This window comes from Lacerta agilis, chromosome 7, assembly GCF_009819535.1.
Source record: "Lacerta agilis isolate rLacAgi1 chromosome 7, rLacAgi1.pri, whole genome shotgun sequence".
Lineage (NCBI taxonomy): Eukaryota > Metazoa > Chordata > Lepidosauria > Squamata > Lacertidae > Lacerta > Lacerta agilis.
In genome coordinates this window covers 70,140,371-70,163,262 of record NC_046318.1, presented here as the reverse complement: position 1 = coordinate 70,163,262, position 22,892 = coordinate 70,140,371, and the positions used below count along the sequence as shown (strand labels likewise).

General features: G+C 41.0%; 1 protein-coding gene across 5 annotated transcripts in view; it reads left to right on the top strand.

Moving 5' to 3' along the window:
- The window catches only part of TRPS1 (transcriptional repressor GATA binding 1), a 239,207-nt gene that overhangs the window by 65,533 nt on the left and 150,782 nt on the right, over positions 1-22,892 (top strand). For 4 of the 5 annotated variants that reach the window (XM_033155773.1, XM_033155772.1, XM_033155769.1 and 1 more), the window contains one exon: positions 15,981-17,110. In XM_033155773.1, coding sequence (XP_033011664.1) covers positions 15,981-17,110 — 1,130 coding nt within the window. The remainder of the gene's footprint in view (positions 1-15,980; positions 17,111-22,892) is intronic. The other variant, XM_033155774.1, reaches the window with a different exon arrangement.

Below are 22,892 nucleotides of genomic sequence, written 5' to 3'. Positions count from 1 at the left end.
TGGCTTTTCTTATTGATTTTTGATGGAGCAAGGAACATTAAGTCTTGAGGACAAGTAGTGTAACTGATCTGGTGCCAGGCCTATAAGGCTTACATTTCCGGACAACAGAAAGCCATCTGAGTATTATGAGAGTAATATTCCATAATAAATCCTAGCACACTTCATCATCATAGTAGTATGCATGGAGAAGCAGGCCTGTATTTTTTCTTAGGCACTGTGTCTATTTTTCCCCAGTTTTGATTCTGAATACTCTACATGGTATGTTATGGGTAGAGGTGGGTGGTGCATAATTCCGTAAGTTATGTACTCTGCAGCTTTATACTAATTTGCCTAAATTCCCAGCTGAATTTCTCTCATCTCCAAACACTGTGCCTTGCCACATGTCACAAGTAGGTTTCTAATTTTCATTGTGCTGGCTTTGCCTTAGAATTCTGTTATCGTTCACAACCAACTTGTTATGTAGGCTAAGTATTATTCTAATTATTTTTGCCATCATGGTACAGTGTGTGGCTTTCTGCTCTTCCACCATGTGCCCTTTAATGCTTTTTAAAAAAGGGTTTTGTTTTGTTTTTGTTTAAACGGCATTCCCTCTCCAGTAAGCAGGACAAAAGAGAGCACGTATTGCTAACCACAAATGAAGCAGTCCAATTAAGTGCAATCAGGCCAGATCAAAACAATAATACAAACTTACTAGTGACAAAATTAAATGATCTTCTACATGGTACTTCATCTTGTTTTATTATAAATAATGAGCACTATTTTTTGCAGTTAGACTCAGTCGTGTCACATCCCCCCAACTACTTTACTTTTTTGGGTCTGGATGTACCGATTGGCATAATTTGGTTAAAGAGAAACTTCACCAGTAGTGATAAGATTATAGTCACAAATTTCACAGACATTTCACTAAAAACATCAAAGTAATGTAGAAAACTTGAATTTTTGCCTGTTGGAAACTTCAGGTTAATTATATAAAGCCTGTTGAATTAATCTATTGCGTCTTTTGACAGTTTCAGTTCTGTAGAAAAAGGCTGGTTCTGTTTGTAGCTTGTTAAAACTGCAACCTGACACACATTTGGTTTATTTCAGCACCTGATGACAGGGCTGTGGGGAGATTTCTGTGAACCCTTTCACAAGAATTTATCCTGTAAAGGTTTCTTATGAAATGACTGTCTGGAATAAACGCTGGGTTGCAAAAACTGCTAGTACTCTTGCAAGTAACGTGCAAAACAAATAATAAGCTAAACCTATGGCTTGTAAATAATATTGGCATGATGTGTTAAACAAGACGCAGCAGTTTTTAATTACAGTGATAGTTCCTGGGAATGCCAATATTTAATGATGGATCCAGCGGTAAGGATGGTAGGAACGTATGATTAAGGGGCACAGAAACATTAACCTCTAAGCAGGCATAATGGGGTGAACATTAACTGGGAGATGTGAGCAATCCAGAAACTGATTCTGTGTTTCTTTAGAATGTTTAAGTAACTGATTCAGGCTTTCAAAAAGATTGTGATAGTCAATATACAGGAATTTGATTTTTTGTTAACATTCTCTTACATCTTCCTAACAGTGATATTGTTAAGTTCTTTGTTATTTAAGGGCAAGTTTGTTCTTGATTAGATTGGACTGGATGCTTTTTCTAGGCGGCATTTTCTGAAATAAACCAGATGTGCATGGTATCTCAGATTGAACAAATAGAACTAGAAATAAAACAGATCAATGAAGACCGTACTCATTTAATAAACCTTGGCAACAAAATGCTGTAAGGAAGACAAAAAAGGGGTAGGAAACAGCACACAGATAATCTAGTTAAGATCAGTTCTCCAACTTCCAACCAAAAATATAGTCTAAAATAGACCAGACACTCCTATATGAAGCTAGTAATTATTTGATAGAAACAGTTGGCTTTGGAAACTTCTTTCATTTCGTGTGTGTGTGTGTGTAATGCTAACTTTCCCTGGCAAGTTTGGGGAAAAAGAGCATTAAATATTCACTCATTCCAACGTTAGACTTTGCCACTTGTGCATACACCAGATGTTGATGCCAAACATGTAAGAAGATAAATAACTGATTAATATTTTCATGCTTTGCGGTAAATACTGAACAGATTTTATAAACATGCAGTAAAAGGATTGCTGAAATTCCCTCCAGTGCCCACACATTTGTCTTGCGACCTTGCCTATTCTGGAAGTTCTTTCCACCCCCCCCCCCACTTCAACGCTGTTTCATTTGAAATGGATTGCGATCCAGTAACTCCCAGTCCTGGGGGAGGAATAACTAAAGCTTCAATCTTGAGCATGCTTAACAAATGGTAGAACTTAATTACCGGTATACTTAATGCTTCTAATTTATATGTTGCATTTCAAGTGTCACTTACTTCATCTTAATACTTTTTCCAACAACCTGGCCAATATCATTACTGCCATATTGTAGATGGAGGCTGATATCGAAGAGGTGGGATTATATAAGGGTACCTAATTAAATTTTGGTTGTTGTGAGATGTAAATGATGGATGTCTGTCTCATAGCTCACACTCTTTAACTACCACACTACAGAAGCTTCTGTGGGTCTAGTAATATATGGCTATACTTATTCATTTAAAGTATTCATATCTTGCTCTTTAGCCAGAAAAGGCCCCCAGGCTTGCAATCTAAAAGGCATGACACAATAGGAATAGGGATTCGGAGGTTGTGGGATGAGGGAGATGCCATCAACAAGGCTGCCCCTGAGTGCTCTCTCCAGCGTTGAGGTCCAGAGTGCACGTTTGGGAAAGGAAGCAAAAAGCAGCTAGAATACAAGTGACACAAATCTGATAGTGAGGTCAGTCAGACACATACTATAGCATGTGCTTATCATGTGGTGGTTATGGCAGTGAATTGCATATCCAAACAGCCACCCATCAGTGCTTTTCAGAGTGCTTAAAGGACAAGTGTGTTCTGGTCACAGACAGTAACATCTGAACCACCTGTCACCTGCTTGGACATATTTGCTTAGCACTATGAAGATACAATTGCTTGCCCCACTTCAGCCTTGGTGGCGCTAGTGGTTATGATTTCAGAGGCGGTCCAAAGAACTGACTGATCCTTTTTTGGAAGGATCAATTTCAGTTAATGTAGCCTGCAGATGTGGACAAGAGGCTTGAATGAGTATGACCAACTACTTGACCCTTCCCCTTCATGGCTGCTTACAGCTAGCTGGAGGGATTGGGCAGAGTGGGTCCAGTGGGTAGTTAATGTCTCATTGCAGGGAGGGGTGTGGTCTCCACTACTTTGAAAGAGGAAGTGGTGCATCCCCTTCTTAGGAGGAAATGAATTCCACAGGGCTACATGATCCATAATGAACCAATTGGCTAATCAAGATTTGTATGTTCTCCCGGGGTTATGGCAGTCTGGGCTTAAATCTGCTCTGAATCATGGGATAGTATTATGTTGTAGTACTGAAATGATTGTATGGTTGTGTTGATTTTGTGATATTTCATTTGCTGTATTGTTTAAATGCTTTATTATTTTAATGAAATATTTTTACTGACTGCAGTGAAACCATTTTGTGAACACTTTGTGATAAAAAGTGGTATATAAATGTTGATTATTATTATTATTTTTAAAAAACTGCATATAAACAGTCTTGGCAGAGAAAAAAATTCTACAGTGAAGGTCTACCATGTAAAAATCATATTCCCAGTGAGACAAATACTTTCCAGAACAGGGAAGTTTAGACCAGTCAGTGACAAATTGTGAAGGATGGTGTGCAGTGGAGCTCATGAACTAAGTTAATTCCACAATCTGAGTGTAGCCACTGAGAAGGTGGTCTTTTGTCCTGACCGATTGTGTCTCAGCCATGGATGGGACATGGAGATTTGATGGAGATTTATGTGCCCTAGAATTTACCCTGAACTATCAGCAGTGCACAGGGGTTCCTTCAAACTATCCTGAAAAATGTTCTCTTGAAGGTTGAATCTTTTTCTTCATTAGTTTATGGGGGGGGGGGAGAACAATTAACATCTGGACTATACTTTCAGTAATGTAATCTATCATCTTCAATTTCTATATTCTGTAAACTTGGCCCATGATCCATATACCTTCTAATGGTGTGTGCCTTCTTTCATGCGTGATGGTAGCCATTCCTCAAAGTGCACCACACAATGCATTTCGGATGTAGTTGCATATCAGATTACAACGTTGTTTGGGGTGGAAAAAGATCAAAAGATTGCTTAAAAGTATACCGAGTCAGTATCAACTCTAGATTGTAAGCCCCTATTTATGAATTTGATGATCATGTTCAAATTTAATGACCATGCACTTCAAGTAGAGACTATATGCAAAATTGTTTCCTTGTGGTGTTGCCAAGACATCTTTTTTGTTTTGATCTGTTAATTAGGACTTACCTATTAATTTATCAACTAATTAAGGATTTACATACTGATTTCAGGTATATAGCCTCCCAGCCATTATCTGCATTCGGGTGCTGTATTTTCTTGACTCACTTCCATAGGAACCCAAATACATTGTCACATTTGTCGAAATACGAATCTCATTTGCAAGCTGGATGCAAACTTATTTCTGAAACTCATTAGCCTCTTGATTTGTTTCTCTGTCATGGTCTGCAGCATCAGTCGTAAGAAGCTTGGCAGCCTCCGGGTACTGATTTATACAGATCCAGTTTCCAAGGAACAGCCAAGATCGATTCTTCTCCCCCTCTCCTCTTCTTCTTTTCTCCCTTTTCATTTCAAAGATTAACATTGAGTAAAAATACTTAACATTGTTTAGAATGGAACAAATTCCTTTTGGCCACCATCCTGCTTTGAGTTTTCATAGCGGTGGACCTGCAGGGTATATGGCACTTGGCATGGATGCAGGAATTCGTTCACATGAAATAATTGTAGGATTGGGGTCTTTGTTTGAAAGTTTAACAGACCAACCCTGGAAAGATGTTTACATGAGGGTGGAATAAGCATGGACCTAATTGGAGGGTTTAATATGCATGAACCTAATTGGAGGGGCTGAGAGCAGAGTAAGAGTTTCACTAGTTTCCCCTTCCTCTGTAATGTTTCAGTGGATGGTAACATCTTGTACATGCACTCTGATTTATCTGTATTATAAAACCCCATTATTCTGGGGTAGCTAATCTCATATAGATTCTATTTTGATTCAATATTCAAAGCACTACTGTAATCTAGAAGTATTCATAAATAAACTTGCAAAAAAGAGGGAGGCAGAGAGAGAATTGATCTCCATATAGTCATTGAAGACTTGATAATGGTGTGGCTGCATTCAGAGTCCTTTGTACAGTTCCTGTCACCTTGTTTTAAAAGGAAAACAGTAGAATTGGAAAAAAGTGCCTTGAAGAGTAACCAGAATGATCAAAGAGTTCAGGCACTTGCCTTTCATTAAAGTCTAAAGCAGGAATACCAAATGTGATGCCTTCCAGGGGTTATTGGACTCCCAACTCTTTATCAGTTCCAGCCAGCAAGACTAGCGGTCAGGGATAATGGAAGCTATAGTCCAACAACATCTGGAAGACCCCAGATACCCAACTCCAATTGATGAAATTTGCTGCCAGAACATGCACTGCCGGGGCATGCCACTAGTTTGGCTGTCATTAAAATGGGACTAGACAAATTAATGAAGGCTAGGCCCATCAACTACTGTTATCCACAACAGCTAACTGGAACTTCCAATAATGTGCAACTGAAAACAAGTTGCAAGGAGAAGAAATTGGGGCAGGTATTGCTTTATTGTCTACTTGGGCATTCTCCAAAGGCAACTGGCTTGACTACTGTACCTGTAATCATCATGGTGCTTTACTAAATGGACTCTTGCTCTGATCCAACAGGACTCTTCATGTTCTCATGGCAAGGTTATATAATAATAATAATAATAATAATAATAATAATAATAATAATAATAATAATAATAATTTATTATTTATACCCCGCCCATCTGGCTGGGTTTCTCCAGCCACTCTGGGTGGCTTTCAACCAAATATTAAAAACAATACAGCATCAAACATTAATCAAACTTTCCCTAAACAGGTTAAGTGAACTTGAGCGTTGTGCTGACTATTATCCTAATTTATGTTTTTACTTATTGTACATGTTCAGAGGCTTTTTCAGTGCTTTCAATGCTGTTAGTTTGAAGCCATGATCACTGGAGGCATTTGAAATGATCATCCCCAGTTTGACTGTGCTGGTCTCTATCAGTCATGTAGGTTGCTGTGGTCTGATTTGGTCTGATTCACCCAGTGTGCAGGAATTGCAAACCCAGGAACGTCTCAAATTGGGAAATCCTGATGGGTTTGAGGAGGTTATACTCCACAATAATTCTCATAAGATACGGTGAAGGTCTTCCCAATCTTCTGGAAGAAGTAAAATATTTCGGAAACCTTCATCATATTGGCATGTTATATTTAGACTGTGGCTTGAAATCCTAAGAATAGTGTGGCCACCAATTCTCTTTTATCTGCAGCCCGCTGCCCCATATCCCAAGACCCAGGAACATGTTTAGAGGGACACAGGAGACTTCAGATGGAAGCGAAATTGGGAGAACCTATTGCTGTGTATGTGAACTTTGTTCCATTCACAGAAGACAACCATAACACAAAAGCATTCTCTGTTATCAAAGCTGAAGGCGGTGCTACAGGGTGGTGCTACAAATCTTGCTATAAATCTCAGCATCTGTTCTGACCTGCATAACATGGTGAACTTTGTTAATTGTGGGATAGTTAATGCCATTCTGAATGCTGTATTGCACAAAGTGAGTGGATAAGCAAGAGTGTTGTGTGTGGCGGGGGGACTTTCAGGATTAGAAGATTAAATGTAATAGGCAGGCGGGAGACTGGGTGACTCTCGGGATTGGTAAAGGATCTCAAGCCTTTCACTTCCTGATTAAAGGTTGAAAATTGTGACCTAAGTAATTGGAATTTTTGCTGCCATTTGATTTTGTAACTTCATTTAGTTGGATTAATTCTTAGCTGATGGAAAGAATTTTTAAAAATGGAAATCTCCATCAGTTTGTCCAACTCAGAGTGATTCATAACCTGTTTTCTTCCAGAAAGCCAGGCATTCATTGCAGTCCTAGGAACCACTCCAATTATTCTCTGTGTGTGCATTAAACAGTATCTTCACACTCCTGAAGATTTTCGACATTCACATGCTTTACAGGACTATACTCTAAAAGACCTTCCCCACAAGAGAGAGAAATTCATCTAGGGAGGAAGGTCTTTTACTTCTTGAGCTCTGCCCACCTGTCCTGGAGGAAGTCTGTTGCCCATAAAAAGTCAAACTGATCTTAGCAATGTGACGATCAGCACTTAGAGACCTTCAGGTTTCTGATATCGACTTATTTATTTATTTTATGACATTTTTATGCCTCTTCATCCATAACAGAGTTCTCTGGGCATCTCACAATAAATGAGGGGATTTAAATATGGAAGAAGATAGAGTAGGCTCAAAAGAAGACTCTTTTTAGCAATTAACTTCCTCATTTGTTTGGTGGAGGAACCCAGGGCCTCCTAAAATAATCTTAAGCATCACATAAGGGTGAAGACAGTCTTCCGGGTTCCATGCAATTTAGTGGTCTAAGGATTAAATCTACCACTTTAAATTGGGTCTGGAAACCTAGGAGCCATTGCAGTTAATAAAGCACAGGCATAATATGGTCAGGTGGCCCATCCAGTAGCCAACCTAATGTTCCCTCCTAGAATTTGGACTGAATCAGAAGTTACAGCTTTCACATAGGGACTGCTGGCAATGCGTCTGCATGGTACATCCATAGCATTTAGAAGCTCCTGAGTATGTGGGTTTGCCAGATTGTGCAGAGCATTTCCCTGGTCACAGACATGCTCTTATGGAATCTCTGGAAATAATTAGCCAACATTACCAACATCTGTGTGGAGATGTTGTCAAACATTGGCATTTCCAGTGGTTCCTATTGCAAAGCTATAAAGAAAGTTTGAATGGGATCCTAAGATGTTTAAGCCATGCTGAAAACAAACCCATTCTGTAGACATGTCTGCATATAACCTTCCCCTAAATTGACTGTACCTCCACCTTTGGCTGTGTCTTTATGGCAGCGAAAGGGAGACTTGGGTGAGGTTTATTGCTTCATATGCTGATCTCCTACAGGTCAAGGATGCCATTTTTTTTTTAAGGATGCCACATGGCAAGTTCATTAAATTGCATATGCACACTCCCACTTGGTATTGGTGCAATTTAGCCTTCAGACTTCTAAGGCAGAGAGCATGCAGAAGTGTAAGGTTTGAATCTGTTCTGTGCCATAGAAAGACCCATGGGCCTTCCCCTCCTACACTTCCCCAAGTGTGCCACGAACTCCTTCTGTTTCTGCCACTTACAGAATATTGTAGGTTTCTTTAAAAAAAATTAACTGTGTACATTCTGTGGTAGTTAAGAGTGGTCTAAAAATTGGAGTAAGTGATTTTTAGATAGTGTGGTGAGATACAAGAGATGTATGGCGGGGTATGAATTGGCTAGTCACTTTATATCTTCAGGAATTAGGGCTGGCGCTGTGGTCTAAACCACAGAGCCTAGGGCTTGCCGATCAGAAGGTCGGCAGTTCGAATCCCCGCGACGGGGTGAGCTCCCGTTGTTCTGTCCCAGCTCCTGCCCACCTAGCAGTTCAAAAGCACGTCAAAGTGCAAGTAGATAAATGGGTACCGCTCCGCCGGGAAGGTAAACAGCGTTTCCGTGTGCTGCTCTGGTTCGCCAGTAGCGACTTAGTTATGCTGGCTACATGACCTGGAAGCTTCCTTGGTCTATAGAGCGAGATGAGCGTGCAACCACAGAGTCGTCCGTGACTGGACCTAATGGTGAGGGGTACCTTTACCTTTTTATTTAGCCAGTAAATGGGTGGTAAGGGGAGTATATTGGGGAATATGATGGTAGCTGGTGAGTGATTTGTCCTTGGGACTAGCAAGGGATTCAAGTAATTTATATAGTCATATATGTCTGTCTCTCTAGGCTTTCTGTATACTGAAACTCTTTCCTTTTACTGATCTGTGCCATATGGATCCAAATAATGTTGAAAATGTGCACATTCATTTGACCAGAATAAACCAAATTGGATCTTGATATTCATGCTACCTTTGTGCTTCTGCTAATCATTTTGCATTGAAGCTGGTTTCTTTATCTCTCTTTTTAACTTGATAGTTTTTTTTAAGTATAGTTTATACTGCATGAAAAACTGCTTTTTTGCATAACGATTACTACCTTCCAGGAATAGGTACATTCTTTTTAAATGGAAACAATGAAATGTAATCCTAGCTGCTCATAGTCCATTGCACCCCATAATTCATCTAGGTTTTCAGTTAATTTTGTTGTAACAGTCAAGAACAGGACATACTGTAAACAAGTTTTCCTAATCCTGAAAATTATGTCGTTGGCATAGTAGTAGTAGTAGTAGTAATTTTATTATTTATATGCCGCCCATTTGATTTTCGTTGCCCCAACAGAGTATTAGTAAGCAGGCATTACTATAGGCTGATGAAATATCTGAATTGGCCACTCTGAGAACATTATGAAAATATTAAGAGTTGCATCAGATACTCTTCAGTTTCAATTTTATGGCACTTGAAACAGGCAATTTTGGTATGATGCAAATTTGTTCTGCAAATAATATTAATCTGCTTCCAGTCCTGTTCAGCACCACTGGTAATTTCAGCCTAGCTCCAAAATTTGTGCTATTTGCTGCTTTTTATGAGAGAAAATAAATGATAGATGATAATGATAAAAAGAAATCATGTGTCCCATAACAGCTAGGCTTTTCACATGCATTACTCTTGCCTCAAGGAAAGATGGAGAGTATTGTCACTTGAGAATATTTGTCAGACTCCAATTAAAATACAGTACTAAAACAATGCAAGTGCATGCTTTGACAGACAATAGAAATATGTCTGGTCAGTCACAAGTAGATGCACAAGTGTGTTGTCCTTTGCTTTTCGCAATGCAAGTGTCCCCCCAGATGTAGTGATGGGAAGCAGTCATAGCCATTCGGATATGATGCTGTACATTGAGTAAGCTTTTTCAGCCACTACAGGGTCCTAAGTCTCTAGAAGTGTTAGGTCTTGACTCTTGCAATTTCACAATTCTTTGTGGAATTATCCTTTTTTATACTACTCTTGCCATGGCCTTTCAGTGGAATGGAGTAAAGTGAAAGTTTCATCAGGAATAACTGGGTTTACATTGGCTTTTGTTCACAATGCATGTCACATTATTTCCACAGTCCTGATTCTAAGTGGAGCCTGACCACAGTGGCAATCTAAAGTCAAAAATAGCGATGAGGATCTACTTTTGGTTCAAGAATAAGGAACCTGAGATCCTTCAGACGTTGTTGCAATACAACTCCCATCAATCCTGACCATTGGCCATGCCATCACTTGAGGGGCACAGGTTCTCCATTCCTACCTAAGCTAGTACCTGAATTGGGGGGGAGGGCAATGGAAGATCTACTCATTACATGTTGAGGATTGGAAGGATATTAAGAGGTAAAGATAAGATGTAGCTCCAATCACTGTGCCCTCTGAGTTACAATCAAGACTCACTGATCAGAAGTGAAGATGGATGGGAAGCATAATGAGCCAAACCCCCGCAAGGGTACCCATGATTTCCACTAACGTATTGTGGGACTTTAAGTGATCATACACTTTCAAAGCACATTTCGATGTAGGCAAATGAAAACAAAAAAACCAAAGCAAACAGAAAAATCCCACAAATCTGCTGTGCTCATCTTTATATTGAAACACAGTAACAGCCTTAGGTACAATTTAAAAAAAACAAAAATCATACATTGTTTCATTTTGTTTTTTACAGGGTTAGTGACAATTAAATTAAGGTCAAAAATTATATCCAGGTACATACAGACATTTTTTTGTAAAAGTTATTTGTTTTGAAGAAGGCCGAGGGAGCCAGCATTTGTCTGCAGACAGTTTTCCCGGGTCATGTGGCCAGCATGACTAAGCCGCTTCTGGAGAAACCAGAGCAGCACACGGAAACGCTGTTTACCTTCCCACCGGAGTGGTACCTATTTATCTGCTTGCACTTTTGGGATGCTTTCGAACTGCTAGGTTGGCAGGTGCTGGGACTGAGCAACGGGAGCTCACCCCATTGCAGGGATTCGAACCACCGACCTTCTGATCGGCAAGCCCAAGAGGCTCAGTGGTTTAGACCACAACTATCATTATAGTGAAGGGGACCCAGGTGGCGCTGTGGGTTAAACCACAGAGTCTAGGGCTTGCTGATCAGAAGGTCAGCGGTTCGAATCCCTGCAACGGGGTGAGCTCCCGTTGTTCGGTCCCAGCTCCTGCCCACCTAGCAGTTCGAAAGCACGTCAAAGTGCAAGTAGATAAATAGGGACCGCTCCGGCGGGAAGGTAAGCGGCGTTTCCGTGTGCTGCTCTGGTTCACCAGAAAGCGGCTTTGTCATGCTGGCCACATGACCCGGAAGCTGTCTGCGGACAAACGCCGGCTCCCTTGGCCTATAGAGCGAGATGAGCGCCGCAACCCCAGAGTCGGACACGACTGGACCTAATGGTCAGGGGTCCCTTTACCTTTACTATCATCATAGTGAACTAAATTTGAAGTGAAGAAAGAAGTGAATGAAATCCTACCAAGAATAAGCATTCAGTTGTTCATCTCCTGGGGCTTGGTTATGTGCGGATATTGAGCCAGAGCCTTTGTCAATCAGGCCCAAGTGTTTTACTCTCTGTGCCACTTTCAAGAAGAGGGACTTTTCTGCTTTCATCTCTGTTACAATGAGGCACCTCCAGTTCTGCTGGCTAGAAAAGAGTGCAGTAGATAGATAGCTTCAGTAGATAGCAGGTGACACAAGGGGACTAAAAGGGTTGCACTTGACTATAAATCCTAAGACTATGGCCTAGCAGTTCATTTTGAGAAACTAGTTATTGTAGTAGAACTATGCAGCTCCTAGACAATTCATACCTGCTTGACTGGTGACTCAATACTGTACTTGTTTTGTTTCCAGACCACCAGCCTAGAATGCCAACAGCTGCTACTGTCAGTTAGGGAAGATTTGCACTACTAACTTTAAGCTAGTTTTAAGGTAGTTTAGCTACCAGGATTTGCTGTTCCCAGCCCCTCCTCTCCAAAAAACCCTGAGAGTTATTTTAAAGCAGTGTTCTAGAAGCCTTCATAGCTAATTTCCAGGGTTTCTTGAGTGGCAGAGCCACAGCATTTCTGATCTGTTTCTTTTTCTGTTGTAAATGTGCCTTTAGGCAGATCAAATCAGGAAAAGGCAGCACTTACCTAAATGAAGAGCAGCACAACAGAAGTTTGCACTAACTTAGAAATCAGTGAAACTGCTCTTTCCTCTAAATTTCGAAAAAGGAGCATTTTGGTTGGAAACTTGAGCTGAGATGTCTGGTTTATAGAGTGGTATGTGAATGTTAATAAGTAAATGGCACATAATAAAGGAAAAGTCACCCTCTCTTGGTGCGGCCATCTCACAGGGTTATGAAAAGTGTACAGTGAGATAGTGGCTACTTTATCGTTCACCTGAATCCTTTGGTATAGGGGACAAAATAGATCATCTTATTTTGTCAAAGGCAATTTCGGTAGGACTAACATCAGTGCCAGCTCAAAGCTATTGCTGGCTCTTGGAAAATCTCACTTTTAACTTCTCCAAATATCTGGAGTAGCCAGGGAAACCTGTTGACTGGCTGGTTGGTGGGAACGCATTCACCAAAGAGGAGTAGCCTAATGCAACCTCCCTCAGTAACAGGTTGCCAAGACGTAAGTGCATAATGCAGATCTGAAGACTTTGTGGTGCTCACTGGCATGGCATAGACTCTCTTTTATCTAGGACCTGAAGGATTTTGGTATGGCATGAGTGTCTCGGCATAAAATACTTACTGCTCTCACATCCTATTAGTGTTTCCAGGTTTCCTAGTGGCACCTGACTTTGGATTGAGCAGTAGCAAAGGGTGAGTAAATAATATAAATTTCAAGGAGCCAGCCACCAAATATTTAGGCACCCGGAATTATTTAAATCCCTTGGCGCCAGCTTCCTATTTTTAAGAGTCCAGGCTCCCTGGCACATGGTTTATTCCATTCCCAGTGATTGTTTCTAGCCATTATTCAGGATGCCTTTATTAACTTCACAATGGAAAAAAGAGTCTTAACCAGTCTTTTTGAAATCATGTTTACTTAAATAGAGAGGGCCAAAATCAACTCTTTTTTTTTGCAATGCCGTTTAGCAATTTATTGACTCACCACACGAGCTCTGCTTAGCTCTGCACCATAAGAAGAATAAGTGCCGTCTTTTCTTCAGCTAAATAGCTAAAAGGCGTTTATATTATATGCATTTTAAAATGTTTACATTGCATGCTCTTCATGCATCTGAATCTTTCCGTATGGTGCAGTTCTGTAATGAACAGTGATCACGTGGCTCCTTTGTGGCACAGCTGTCAAAGGGGTGGGGGAGCATATCTTTATTTGCCTAATGTAGTATGAGAGAATCACCCAGAAAAGTAGTAATTTACTTTGCAGTTGGGGAAATTAAAATCTGTTCTTCCATTACAGGGTGTTTGCTGAAAATTTATAGTCTTTCGGTAAGGGATAAAAATCCAAAGAGGTACATTGCTGAATCCCAGCCTCCTGTTATGAGTGTAGTTATTAAGGAGAGAACTGGAGTAGGCTGGTGGGTGGATTCCAGTGTGTATAGAGTGTTTCTGAAGGATTAATTTCTGAAATATGGATAGCATGCACATTTTCACAGTCTCAGCACAAGAAGTAAAGCAATGATGACATTGTAGTTATGAAGCCAGCTTCTCCTTCTCACTTTCCATTCACACTTTCTTCCTCCCCTTTGGCTTTCTAAACAGGCTATAATCCTACTGTGAGTATTTTCCCATTGATGAGAATAGGATTTTCTGATTAATAGACATTGGAAGATTGCAGTTTAGATGTCAAGGAGCAGCAAGCACTGTTCCAGTGTCACAAGGCAGCTGTGGCACACTCATGGGAAGGGCCGGACAATTTGGTACAAAAGCGTAAGAGTTTATTAACAGAAGCCTGAAGAAGCTGTTCTCCTTTCCTTCCATGATACGTGATCATCAGATCATAAGAGCACTTAAGGCTTAACTACGAAGCAGAGATGTCATGATTTCTGGACATCGGAAAAGTTCTTTGTCCTTTCCTTCTGTGCTTTTGCTGTATTGTGACTTTCTTGAGGGAACTCTACATTAAGAAAATCTAGTCCTTGAACACACCTTGTGTAGCATTCTGTGTAGACTAAAATTAGTTTTAGCTTCTTTCCCTTAACTTGCAGTGGGCTGGAGATAGCTTCTGCCAGAGTCTCTCTTACTAGGGATTTGACTCGAGCCACCTCACCTTTGTGACATGTGTATATCAAAGGGTAAATGTAGACATCAGTTCAGCAGCCAATGAGCAAAACATACTTTTTATGCCCTTTCAAAACAGCCCTTTCCAGGCCTACCCTTTAGCACAGTGTAGTCTAGCAAAAGGACTGAACCTAGTTGACAAGAGTGCAGTTGGATGCTGGCCACACTTTAAACCACAGAGCCTAGGGCTTGCCGATCAGAAGGTCGGCGGTTCGAATCCCTGTGAGCTCCCGTTGCTCGGTCCCAGTTCCTGCCCACTTAGCAGTTCGAAAGCACGTCAAAGTTCAAGTAGATAAATAGGTACTGCTCTGGTGGGAAGGTAAACGACGTTTCCGTGTGCTGCTCTGGTTTGCCAGAAACAGCTTACTCATGCTGGCCACATGACCCGGAAGCTGTATGCCGGCTCCCTCGGCCTGTAGAGCGAGATGAGCGTTGCAACCCCAGAGTCGTCCCCAGCTGGACCTAACGGTCAGGGGTCCCTTTACCTTTACCTTTACACTTTATGCAGAGGCACAAAAGGAAACTAAAGGCTGGTGTTGAAATGACTGGGGTTGGTGTCTTGGCAAAATATTTTATTTCCATTGCTTTGGGGGTTAATAAAGCTCCTAGTGCAGCTGGCTACTCCTCATGTAACCATCTTGGCGATGTGCCTTGCTGACTGGCTTCAATCTCCTGTCCTTTCATCCATGCTCTGCTTCTCAGTGCTTCCTGGTGAATTCAGTCCACGAGACACTAGGAGTGACGGCTCTTCACATGCTTTGTTTCCTTCTTCATGCTTTGTTTCCTGGTCACCTTCCACTGCGTAGATAAGCTCTGGAATTCACTCCTGCAAGAAGCAGTGATGGCCGCCAACTTGGATGGCTTTAAATGAGTAATAGACAAATTCATGGGGGGATAAGGCTGTGTTTTGCCTCTGCTGTCACAGGAAGTATGCCTTAATGCCAGTTGCCGGGACTCACAAGGGGGAGAGACTGCAGAGGCTCTCGGGTCCTGTTTTCAGTCTTCCCATGGGCATTTAGTTGGCTACTACAAGAACAGGATGCTGGCCCAGATGGACACTGATCCAGCAGGCTCTTTTATGATCTTATGCTGCAAAGTTTCTTACATTCTTCTGGCATGATTTAATATTGCTACAGGGTGGCATACATGATTCCCTCCCCATTCCTTTTTGTCCTCATTAGTAACCCTGCAGGCTCAGAGACTGACTGTACCCACCAGTGAGCTTCATGTCCAAGTGGGTATTTGAAGCCTGGTTTTCCAGGTTCCAGTCCATCACTCTTAACTATTCCTTCCTTTGCCCCCTGCTATTTCCCCCCCTCGCTTGAACAGATGCACTTAAAGCAGCACCAAGTTATTCAATAAAAGCGTTATTCCATGCAAGTGTTATCTGAGACATTTGCCTAGGCTTGCCTAGTAAGTGGTAACTGTAATTTGGGGATGAAAGAACAACATGAATTTTGTTTGTGCGTGTTTCACAGTGATTTGTAATACAGTATGCACAGATTAATATTCTTAACTATTATTTTGGCTTCTTTCTCTCCTTTTGTATCCTTCCTAGGAAACAAAAAACACGCAATGGTTAATGAACGTTCTCCTTTTCATCTTTCATAGGTGACTTTAGGTGGGACCTTTATTGGCATTGGACGCAAAACTCCAGATTGCCAGGGGAACACCAAGTATTTCCGCTGCAAGTTCTGCAATTTCACCTACATGGGCAATTCATCGACAGAGCTGGAGCAACACTTCTTGCAGACCCACCCAAACAAGATAAAATCCACCGTTCCTGCCTCTGAATCCAGCAAAGCCTCAGACAGGAACTCAAGCAAATCCAGCCCTACTGTTCGATCATGTGAGGCTGCAGATTTGGGGAAGTGGCAGGACAAGATCACCATAAAAGCAGGAGATGACACTCCCGTTGGTTATTCAGTTCCCATCAAACCTCTCGAATCCTCAAGACAAAACGGTACGGATGCCTCCAGTTACTACTGGTGCAAATTCTGCAGCTTTAGTTGTGAATCATCCAGCTCGCTGAAACTGTTAGAACATTACAGCAAGCACCATGGGGGGAGCCAGGCAGGGGGCCCTCACCCAGATCGGAATGACAAGCTCTCGAGGGGGTCGGTCATTAATCATAATGACTTAGCCAAAAATTCAGATGGAGAGTTAGCAACAAAGACTGAGAAGGGCTCTAGCGTGGCCAAAAAGAAAGACTTTTCCAGCTCAGGAGTGGAGGACAACATGGTGACAAGCTACAATTGTCAGTTTTGTGATTTTAGATACTCTAAGAGCCATGGCCCAGATGTAATAGTGGTGGGGCCTCTTCTTCGTCATTATCAGCAGCTACACAACATTCACAAGTGTACCATTAAGCACTGTCAGTTTTGTCCCCGAGGCCTCTGTAGTCCAGAAAAGCACCTTGGAGAAATTACTTATCCTTTTGCTTGCAGGAAAAGTAATTGTTCCCACTGTGCTCTCTTGCTCTTGCACTTGTCCCCTGGGATGCCAGGAGGCTCCAGAGTCAAGCACCAGTGTCACCAGTGCTCTTTCTCCACCCCCGATGTAGACGTTCTCCTGCTTCACTATGAAACCACACATGAAGCCCAGGCGACTGAAGTCAAGCAAGAAGCTAATGCCCCGCAAGGGTTGGATGGGCTGCTGAGTGTCAAAGAAAGCAAAGACCACACGTGCACCAAATGTGACTTTGTCACTCAGGTAGAAGAGGAGATTTCTCGACACTACAGGTAAAAAAAAAAAAAGAGTGTGATTGCGTGTACTATTTAGCATTAAGGTTTAAATGTGGGAGCTCAGGGTTTAAATGTGGGAGCTTACCTACACCAGCTGTTGATCCCTTCAGACAATTGCGAGCATTCATTCTCTTCCATGTGGAACTAAGGTAACAACTGACGTGAGGGCTTTATTTGTGTAATTTCTCTCTCCTCCCTTTCGGGTGAGAAGACGCCAAGGAGCTGCAAGCCGGGAGTGTTTGCACTGCAGGATAGTTCTCCAGAGCTACTGCCTTCAAATATGATGGCCAAAGGCAAGGGTAGCCATTGTGGTGCCCTCTAGTGATTGTTGGGTTGCAGCTCTCATCAGCCTCAGGCACTCTGGCCAGTCGTCAGCAATGATGGGAGTTGAAATCCAACAGCATCTAAACAGGGGTCAGCAAGCTTTTTCAGCAGGGGGCCGGTCCACTGTCCCTCAGACCTTGTGGGGGGCGGACGGTGGACTATATTTTGAAAAAAATATATGAACAAATTCCTATGCCCCACAAATAACCCAGAGATGCATTTTAAATAAAAGGACACATTCTACTCATGTAAAAACATGCTGATTCCTGGACCGTCTGCGGGCTGGATTTAGAAGGCAATTGGGCCGGATCCGGCCCCCGGGCCTTAGTTTGCCTACCCATGATCTAGGGAGCACTACATTGATTACCTTTGATGTAGCACAATTTTCATATCAAAAAAGGACAACTTGTAGAATACTCTAGTTAACCCATAAGTCTATGAAAGTGAAGTAAACAACTGTTTTCTTAAAACGTAAGAGCCTCATGGAAGAAGAAAAACTTCAGAAAGAAATACAAGAAGCCTTATATTCCCCAGATCTGCTAATCCTGATTACCTAAAGCAGTGTTTTTCAACCTTTTTTGGGCAAAGGCACACTTGTTTCATGAAAAAAATCACGAGGCACACCACCATTAGAAAATGTTTAAAAATTTAACTCTGTGCCTATATTGACTATATATAAAGTAATTCTCTTGAATAGGAATCAAATAAACAAATTTTTCCCACGGCACACCAGGCAACATCTCGCGGCACACTAGTGTGCCGCGGAACAGTTGTTGAAAAACACTGACCTAAAGCACTGCTTCATCCGGTATAAATCTGGCCAGGTTTTAGGATCAGCTTCAGAGGCCTTGCCTTAAAGTGCCATCATCTCAAGCCATTTTGTGAGAAAGCCTCACAAGATTTGTGAGACAAGATTTGCCCTCCAGCAACATCTGGAGAGCGGCACGTTGTCTACCCATGTGCTACAGAAAACACATCTTGGGAATCTTGAGAACATGTTAAATAGGCTTCATGAAATGAGAAAGGAGGGTTCTACACTCTAATAGAACCATTCAGTTGAGATAAAAGAGGAAAGTACCTGGACATTGCTCAACTGTCAGCTGTATTGACTAGATCTGAGGAGCCCATAAATTAATGGCGCCTGTTGCTCATATGTAACTAACAGCTGAGGCCCACACAAGTTACAGGCTCCAGCATGTATTTCCCCCTTTCGATGCAAGTGGGCCGTAGGGGTGCTGTTAGGATTAATTGGTTAACAATTGTAAACAGCTTTGAAGATGAAAAGTTGTTTCTGTGTCTTAGGTGGTATTATAATTTATTTTTATTAGTGCAGCTCTGGGCCATATTGGAAAACTTGATTACACAGCACTTTGACCACACTTTGAACGGTCTTTCTTAAGTCTTAAGATCTTTCAGGTGACTGAGAATACTCTTCTGCAGAGAATGCTTAGGCTGATGTTTTTGTCTGCTTAAATTAAGATGTCCCTTCCCAGGAAAAGATAATAGTTTTTTATTCCCCAAAGTGGATTTTTATATTTAGACATTTTGGTTATTGGCCTAGTTTTCAAAAGAACTGAGTGTCATATAGTTCCCGTTGACGTCAATGGTACATAATACTGTTGGAAAAAAATCACACCACTTATTTAGGTGACTAAATATGCTTTTGGGAACCTAAAATTAGGCCCTTGAGCTTCAAAAAATCTTGGCTAGAATTCTACAAACCTTTTGGCACAACAACCCAGCATTTATTCTGTATATATATTTGCGTATACTTTACCCCCCAAAACCCATATGATCTCCTTTTTTTAGATGGTTGCTCTGTAAAATATATATGATCAAAGTTTTCATTGTTCTTTCTATCCCTTTTTACTATATATTTTTTAAAAAAAAATTCAAAAAAAAGTTTATACCAGATTCTGCAAAATACAATATTTCTCTATATACAAGCTTGTCAGCTTTAAAACTTTGGTTTTAAGATAAAGCTTTAAAAATGTTAAAATGGGTTAAATGTATTATAATCAGTTCACTATTTCATTTTTTATCATTAATTTGAATAGTATGTCTGTGACAACTGGTTATACCAACACTGTGTTGACAGAGTCCTGCTTGTGCAACAAGATTTCCAGTTCCTCTCTTTCCTTAAATCCTCTCCTATCTGTTCCTGCTCCACCCACTCTTCCAAGCTTATTTTGAGGGTTTATGAGAAGGCTGGTAGGGACAGGAGAGGAAGGGAAGCTTCGTTGCACACACAGAAATCTGTTGCATGAGCAGAGCTGCAGCACTGAATACAGCCCAGGGATTGCTACACATTTGTCCAAGTGAGCCTCCTGAAAATGGTTCCTTGAGTATAAATCATCAAGGTGCAGGCTGCATTCATATGGAATGCTAAGCCATTGTTTAGCCTTAGTGTGGCTTGCTTGAACGTCCAAACCCACTCTGAGCAACCAAACATGGTTTAGTTTATTACAACAAACCATGGTTTATTGTTGGCTTATGAATGTATGTTTTAATAAACATTTGTCATTACATCTGAACCCAGCATTCTGGCTTAATCCTGGATAGTTTTGATGCCTTACTCAAAATAGTTTGCCAAACTATAGCAGCGCAAAGCAAGAACCGTTAGAAAATGAATCTGCTGCCCTGAATAGGCAATTCTCTATGGACCTTTTCAGAAGTAGCACTTCTTCTTACTACAACATGGCAACAACCTTCTTTCTCTTCCCAACTGCTCCCTCTCAAGCAGCCTGCCTGGAAGCAGTGTTTAAAACAAGGAATTACAAAACCCGATTACCAGGGAATTTTTTTCATGTTAACCATGGTTTTCACCAATGCAAACATAAAAAGCTGCATGTGGTTAAAGCAAGCTTATGGAGGCAGGGGGAATTTGCACAGGAGAGTGGTAGGGAAGGGGATGGAGTACCTGAGTCAACAAAATGCTCTGATCACCTAAACATCACAAGGAAAATCAGGAATTTGATGACTGAACCTGGGACTTGCATCATATAACAGTATCTTGGTGCAAGTTATATTTTGAGTAAGTTCAGTAATGACAGAAAGAATGCAATGAAGACACACATAATTTTATCAATACTAAATAACATACAGTCATACCTCGGGTTACTTCCGCTTCGGCTTACGTATTTTCGGATTACGTACTCCGGTAACCTGGAAGTGTTTTTCGGCGTGCATGCACAGAAGCGGTCTGCGCATGTGCAAAGCGCGATTTTCGGGTTGCGTACTTTTTGGGTTACGAACTGCAACCCGGGAACCAGTTAAGTACATAACCCGAGGTACCACTGTATTGAGAAAGTATTTCTCCTGTATTGCTTAACTTGATGTAGCTTGTTTATAAAAATCCCAGATGTGGTTCTGATTAAAATCTGGTTTAAATCCTATTTGTGCTTTCATCTTTAATATTTAGAAAGCTTAAAAAAGGAGAGTAAAATTTACATAAATGTCTTGCTGCCTTTATCAATTTAGTGGTGTGTGTGTAAGAAATACACCCTGCTTTGTTTCTTTCTTCCATATTTCTTCAATTAAATTCATCAAACTTTTGCATTTTACCAAATCTCTTTTCTCTCTCTCCACTCAATCAGTAAGAGCCTAGGTATATGACATACCATTTGTTAAATTAATAATTTTATGAATTTTAAAAATAAATTACAGGTTTTTGTGGGGGTGATCTGAATTGGCATCCTAATGTGGAGGTTAGGGGGCTTTAGCCCTTTTGACACCCACTTTGGTCCTGATGTAGGTTCCATGGCTATTTTCAACAGGAAAGAAATGCCTATTGGTGTGTATTGCTGATTCTGTGAATAGCATTTTGGCCCCAATTTCTATTAAATTTGGGGTGTTAATGTTGAACCAAAGACTGACGTCAGTGTACTCTTAGCTGTAACAAATTATTGCGGGTTCTGGTATTTTCAATTTAGGTGTTGGGTTTAATTCAAAATATTTAGGTCACCTTCCGATTTTTCTAAGGCTTTCATACATTAAATGAAACCTGTGAAATCTGGTATAACCCATATTGCAAATCTTAACTGATTTGAAAAATGCTTAATTGTCATTGTGCTCTTCACAGAATCCTAGGAACTGTAATGTTGTAGATCTCTGCAAATGGATAATGCTAGCCTCTCACACAATTCATTTGTTTGGAACTATTATAATTTTGAAACTACTTTAATATGTAGACAAAACCTCACACCAGAAGAATTTGCACTGTCTAACTGGTGTATGAATATCCACCTTTTTAAAAATAAATATCCTAATTTCGCCCTAAGATCAGGGCTAGAGAAAGGGGTAATTTGATGCACACTTTTTTGGTTGGATGAAGCAAGACACAAACCAGGAGCTCAACAGACACAGCACCAACTTCCCACTTCCTGTATCATTAGGCACCCTCTTTACAGTAGTAAACTACCCCTCTGGTAGTTTAGGACAATTGAGCTTTTTTTCTTGGGGGTGGGGGGCAAACCCTATACTTCAAACCACTATACAGCTTTTCTAAACCAAGGGTAGCCAAAGTGGGGTAGTCAAACGTGGATTTGATGTAGCCGTTTAGATATAGTCTACAACCCCAGATAGCAATTTTTTTAAGGATAATGGGAATTGTAGTCCCAAACACCTAGACTCTACTATGTTGGCTACTTTGGTCCTTGATTATAACATTCCAAATACTGAAATCTTGTGATTCCATGTCTTTGCCTGCTACTAAGTTACAGAGGTTGCTGAGCAAATTATTTCTATGGGTATCTTTCTGTGCATTTCTTCCAGACTCTTCCTTATTGCCTGTCTGCCTATTTCCTTACTTCCAGACCTGCCTTCTAGTAGGTTTCCTGCCTTTGCTGTGCACTTAAAACCCAGGAACTATGACACTGTCTGAGCTTCCTTTCTAGGATGTGAACTGCATCTTGGCATGCCACATCTACTTTCAGTTTACACTATCTAAAAACTCTGTAGTATATTATAATATACAAGAGGAAAAGGATCAGCTCTTGTTAGAAGGATGGGTGTGCTCGTGAGCTAAATGCAGTTCTTAATGAAGACAGTAGGAGCCTAGCCACTGGCTTTAGTTGGACTAGATTTCCTCATTCATTTTTCCAGCAACTAGTGTTGCTATAGCAATAACACATTTCTTACAAGTGTTTGGTCCTGTATAACATAGTCCAGGGCTCATTTCCTCTACTCTCCCAGTCCACTTAATCTGGCTGGGTTTGCTTTATATTTTTCCTACACAAAAACATGGTGCTTTGGGGGGGGGGGTTATGTATGGGAGAAAGCACATATGTACACACATTCGTATGTATTTTGCCATTTTAAGTACGCAGTTTGGGAAAGCTGCTGAAACTGCACTGTATTTGTGGCAAAATTGTATGCGTTGTGAATTTATGTGCTTGTTTAGCAACAATATTTATTTCCTTATCTAGATGTGATCCTTGCATAGGAACATTGTTGT